Source organism: Etheostoma spectabile, chromosome 13 (assembly GCF_008692095.1).
Source record: "Etheostoma spectabile isolate EspeVRDwgs_2016 chromosome 13, UIUC_Espe_1.0, whole genome shotgun sequence".
NCBI classification, from domain to species: Eukaryota; Metazoa; Chordata; class Actinopteri; order Perciformes; family Percidae; genus Etheostoma; species Etheostoma spectabile.
Window position 1 is genome coordinate 131,343 of NC_045745.1, and position 6,063 is coordinate 137,405.

The 6,063-nt window shown below is 38.7% G+C and overlaps 1 protein-coding gene across 2 annotated transcripts in view; it reads left to right on the forward strand.

Annotated features, from left to right (window-relative positions):
• Window positions 1-2,114: 2,114 nt before the first annotated feature.
• cblb (Cbl proto-oncogene B, E3 ubiquitin protein ligase) overlaps window positions 2,115-6,063 on the forward strand; it is a 140,108-nt gene continuing 136,159 nt past the window's right edge. For both annotated transcript variants that reach the window (XM_032533569.1, XM_032533571.1), the window contains exons 1-3: window positions 2,115-2,375; window positions 4,127-4,304; window positions 4,825-5,075. In XM_032533569.1, the coding sequence (XP_032389460.1) occupies window positions 4,137-4,304; window positions 4,825-5,075 (419 nt within the window). In that variant the 5' untranslated portion in view covers window positions 2,115-2,375; window positions 4,127-4,136. The remainder of the gene's footprint in view (window positions 2,376-4,126; window positions 4,305-4,824; window positions 5,076-6,063) is intronic.

A 6,063-nucleotide genomic window follows, 5' to 3' on the forward strand; every position in this document is an offset into this window, starting at 1 on the left:
TATATATATATATATATATATATATATATATATATATATATATATATATTTAAATGTATCTCTGAGAAAGCTCCTTCCCTTGTTGTCAGCAATAACTATTATTAGATAAGAATCTGACAAAAGCAGAAAAGATCTGTGTAGGCTGATAAAAGCCCAAGACGCCTTAGAGATCATTAATTATGAGACAAAAGCAGTTTCTTCAAAAACGAACCTTCAGCTTACAATACAGACTTCTAGGACTCCAACCCTGAATGTTTTCTCAGAAGCCCCAAATCATTTAGGTTTTTAAAATTACTTTGTGTAATTTCTCCTCAGTCTCTCTGACTAGTCCGGCAAATCAATGGAGCAAAACTTCTGTTACAGAGGAATTATCTCCATACATTCTGTGAACTCCACTAAAAATAGGTTTCAAGATTAGCAATACAGTTTATGCCAAATCTCTACCCTACCTATGTTTTGTAACTTGAAAATAGAAACATTGGATACTTTTGCCTCTTCTTAGGTGGCAGGAGTGAAAATGAGTCATCCTCAACATTTGTTGTTTTCTGATTTCAGATTGTTGAAGACAGTTGGAGAAAAGTTACATACAAAATAGAATGTTGGCTTTACAGTTTTATTCTTTTCCTCTGCAACTATTGTGTTTTTCTCAAATGAGGAATAATTTGGAAACAGATTTTAGGCATTATATTATCAAATGCCGAATGTTTACAATGTCTGGTCTCCACCCCTGTTGTTTCAAATGAAATGTAGATTTATGTGGGATTGACTCTTCTCCTGTCCATCTTCCATTGTGGTTGTATCAAGACAGTAGCATTAAGCATAAGCAAAACCGGAGGTTTTTCAATTATAAAAGCCTCCAAAATAAAAGCATAATGCAATGCAGGCATGGCTGTTACACCACCCTCAGATGAAGGCACAACTGGTACTGGTAAAAAAAACTGCTCAGCACATCACTAGGACAGAACTAGGACCTCTACACCTAGCAGTGCAGGAAGAAGGCCAACAGGATTATTAAAGACCTCAATCAACCAAAAAAAAACAGACAGTATCACACCTGGTCCTACATTGCCAGGCTCTGGGACAGATTCATAACATTTTTTTTAATAATGAAAAAATTGTATTTTATTCTGTCTTAGATTCTTCTCTCTTAGATTTTTTTTTAAGTACTAATGAACATTTTAAAAAGAACTTGAGATCTAAGATTTCCCAGCTTGAGATCTAAGATTTCCCATTTCCAATGACAGTAAGTAATATTCATATGAAACAATTTCGTTTTAAATAATGTCTTATTGTAATTAAAATAGCTCGTTTTACGTATCTCAGCTTCATGAATTTTAATAAATCACGTTATATTGTAATTATTTTTATGTGAAGAAGTCATAGCACTTTTCCTATATTTTTTTTAGCCTCCTATTATATACTTTATCATGAATCCCAAATTTATCTACGGGTACTTAAAAATGCCAGTAGTTGCAGAAACACCCAAGTATCCAAATGTGCTCTTCTAGTCGTTACAACATAGAACACAACAAAAACAAATGAAGAGAAATTCAAAAGCTGACGAGGGAGACATTCAGTTGGCAGTGACCATACAATAGGCCGTCAGCTATCAACGTTGTCCCTCATCATTTTTGTCATCAAAAAGCATTTATGTTGACAATTGGAAACGGAGGTTGCTGTTCTTTCTGAGTCAAACCTGACATTAGTGACAGCTTTTCAGAGCACCAATGCAGGGTGCTTCTGTCATTGTGTGTTTCGGTTCCTGGAAAATATTGCTTCATACTCCTATTGGCCCTCCTACCGCTGGAACAACTGCATCAAGCCAGCCAGAACAAAGGCAGACAGTACAGGAAGTAAATAGCCTTCCTTCAGATTAAAGCAATGAACATGTAGCCTAACATTGTTGAGTGAAAAGGACAATTAGTTGAACATGGACAAGAACATTAGAATAACATGCTTGACTCAAAACACTTGAATGCCAAAATTCAAGAAAAAATGAGTAAATATCGGCAAACTGCATATTGATTATAAATGATTTTGTTCTCATGTGAAGGTTTTATTTTGAAATGCACAACTAAATATGCATTTTCTTTTTTTAGAATAGCTAACTTTACACTGATGTGGCTGTACAAAACATTGCCTACTGTACAGACGTCGGTCGGCGTTAATCCAACTCCTCAGACAGCAGCTTGGGAACAGCTTTTATAAAACGTCTATAAAATAGGGAGGATTTTAAGTGAAGTAACGGGATTAAACACGCTGGATACTTTTCTTGCCACTCTTTCCCTTTGGACTCTTGGACACTCCTTAATTTTTGTTCGCTGCATGTGGACCGAGTTCAGCAGCGATCCCAGCAGACGTTCCCTGGTGGTTTGGTAAGTTAGTACTTTCCCCCCGCTAATAATCGATTTTCGTGAGTTCGTGAAAGCTACAATGACCGTAAAGGGATCTCTGGGTCTGGGTTTCACGGGCGTGTGTGAGTTGCTCAGGCAGCTCAGTCAGAGTCGCCTTAAATTCAACCAACGGAAAACAAAATTGGTTGGTACCTTAACAACAGCAAAACCATAAGTAACACCAGATCATCGCAGCATCATCACAAACAATTAGCACACCAACTCCATATACAGTAGGAGTAGATCACAGGACAACCAGTGATAACCCGTGTAAAGTAGCCTAATCCTTAATCTGACCACAAAATTAAAAACTACCGCAGTGTGTTACATGTAATCAGGTGGCAGTTTAATTTTACTATTAAATTACGAATTATTACGTGTGAAATCACATGATCATCAGTGGACAAAAACACTTCTGAGGGAAGACAACAGCATGCGTAAAGACCGGGGTAAACTGTCATATCAAGGACCAACCACACAAATCATTGAAGCCCACCCAGGAGGCTATAATACAATAGGCCCTAAGCATTTAAAACTAGTTATGAGTGTGTACAGGCTTTCTTCTGATGGGAATAGTCAGTAGCACATGCTCTCATAATAATAATATCTGGTAAATAAAATAACACTGAACTTTTCTGCACTGAATTGTAGACCCTCTGAACCTTCAAATACAAGGTGGTCCTTGAACCTCTTTCACATACAGGCCTGTTACGCATCAGTCAAAGACAAAGAGACCTTTGAGGCTTCTTTTGAACAGTAAAAAGGGTAACTATAGCACTTAAAGAGAGAAGACCTCCACCAAAGCATGCCCTATCTCACAATGTTTTGTTATTAACTATTTGTATTATTATGTTTTTAAACTAAAGATGAAACATACAATTTACAACATGAACACATTCCCGCCCTTCCCAAACCCCACCTCACCCCCACTAGTCATCACCACATATGTCGTAGGCCTTGGTTGTCAACTAAGCTACAATACAAGATAAAATAATAACCATAATTGTCTAGACAATACAATAAAATAATATCAAAATAAACAACAAACTGTAAACTAAATGGACATATTTTGTATGTGTAATAAAATAATAAGCAGTAGTGCTGAAATGGAGAAGTGGCTGATGGCATGCCACTGTGGTACAGCGGCAATAGCCGATCCTCTGGCAGCTTATGTTGCTCACTCCCATGGCATGTGCCAGTTATCAGAGTGGCATGCTGCTTGTGTTCCATTAACACCTTTTAGAGGTTGGTGGAAGTGGTAGGCAACTGTCAGTGACAAACAGTAAAGTAATCTGATAAATCCTCGCTGATGTACACACAGTTGATATCACCAGCCTTTGGGTGCACACAATCTATTTAAATTAAGGCCCCCAGGAAGTGTGCTGGGCTTTGAAGCCAATTTGACACAGCGGCCAAACAGTGAAATTGCAACTTCCTTGTCCGTCACGTGATTTTAATGGGGCATAAGAATACTTTCCCCCATAACTTACATGAGGAAAGAGACGTCTGTAAATTAGTGGATGTTTTTCCAGCATCACAACCTCGCAAAACTATCAGAATTTTATTCAGTTGAGGAAATCTGTTCGACAAACAACAATAAAATTCAGCCAGAAGAGCAGAAAAACTAAAATCTATCTATGGATAGGAACCAAACAACAGAACAACTCTGACTGATTATGTAACTACCCAAAAGCCACTTTTACTTTCTTCAATAATGACGTTTTTTGGTTCAGTCTATAGAACATGGCAACTGCTCTCAGTGGCCGAAATCCTGGAGGACGAGGACCGAACCGAAGTAAGGGTCGGATTTTAGGCATTTTTGATGCCATCCAGGATGCAGTGGGGCCAGTGAAACAAGCGGCTGCTGATCGGCGGACTGTGGAGAAAACCTGGAAACTCATGGATAAAGTTGTAAGTTTTAAGTTATAAACCCATCAGACCTGTCTGCCAAATGGTAGGAGGAACTTTGTTGTAGATGCACATGTAGAGATGGAGCTAATGCTATAGGGGTGCACAAGTGTTCTTTGATCATTTTCTGATTGTGGACTCAGTTAATTAAATTCATTTTTTTATACCCTCTAATGTTACACATGGCTGGTACATATTTGTCAAAATCTATAATAACTCATTGATTAGGTGTCCAAGAACAGTATATCACCGATTTGTTAAACCTCATTCAACCAGATTCTAAATAAAGGTGCTGGCAATATTGTTAGTGTGTTGGCTGAACAAAGTTAATACCTAGATGTGTGTCTTTGCAATAAAGATAATAGGGGAATTTGCACAATGCTATAATTACATTATGGACCTGAGTGACATCTTAGAGTTTGCCTTTAAGCAGATTAAACAGAGTTCAGAGCTCACTTTTTCTCATGTGTAAACACAAATAAATGTTGGAGCAAGTAGTCATTAATGGATTTCTTTGCCACAGGTCCGCCTTTGCCAAAATCCTAGACTCCAGCTGAAAAACAGTCCACCTTACATCCTGGATATCTTACCTGATGCCTACCAGCACCTTCGACTTACACTAGGAAAATATGAAGAGAACCAGAGACTCACACAGCTCAGTGAGAATGAGTTCTTTAAAATCTACATTGATAGCCTTATGAGGAAATCCAAACGGGCCATCCGGCTCTTCAAAGAGGGAAAGGAGAGGATGTATGAGGAGCAGTCACAGGACAGGTAAGTGAACTTTTGATAAGACAATATTTTTTATCTTGATTATAATTTACTTCATAGAGGCTTTTTTGATGACAATGGATGGGGACCAAGCTCATGTCGGACAGAGGGAAAACCACCTCAAAGTTTACAGGTTTATGGATTACATTTATTTAGCTGACTTTGAAGATTTAATTTTATTTTATGTACAAGGCACAGTATAAACACAAGTTTTCAGCCTGTGGTGGAAGAGGTTATGAGTTTTTTCTGTGCAGATGTGATGTCAATGGGGTGCTGGTTCCGTCATTGTGGGGCCAGGAAAGCCAACAGTTGTGACTTTGTAGAGCCCCTTTGTAGTGAAGGCAACAAGCTGAAGAACCAGCTTGATCTGGGGGTAAACTTTCTTTAGGTCCCTATTCCCAAGGCTGTGTGCAGTATTCTGTGGGTTACGCATGCAGTAAATGTTGCAGAAAGCCTTTTATTTAGTGATCACTGCCCTATTAGAGTAATATAACAGACAGGATATGAGTTGAAACATTAGTGCGCTCATTTTCTTACTCACTGACAACCTTGGTCACAGTGGCAAGAGATGACAGAACTGTCATCTCTAGACTGACAAGGGTTTTCATCAGCATTTTTATTTTGATACATAACTGATGAAACATGGATTTATAGCTCTGGTTTTCACTTCACATGTGCATCATATTATTGATTAACAATTTACTCATTTACTCACTCGGTCACATTCGGCTGTGGCTCAGTTTTATAATGGTCGCCTGCCAATCGGAAGGTACGCTCCCTGGCCCTGCAGTCCCATGTCGAAGTGTCCTTGGGCAAGACATTGAACCCCAAGTTGCCCCGATGCTGCTTTGGAGTGTAAATGTGTGTGAGATGTTTATCTGATGAGCAGGTGGCACCTTGTACGGCAGGACACAGTATATGAACTGTGGCCGAGTAGGAATGGGGAATGGTTCCTGTACTATGTATAAGCGCTTTGAGTAGTCGTAAAGAC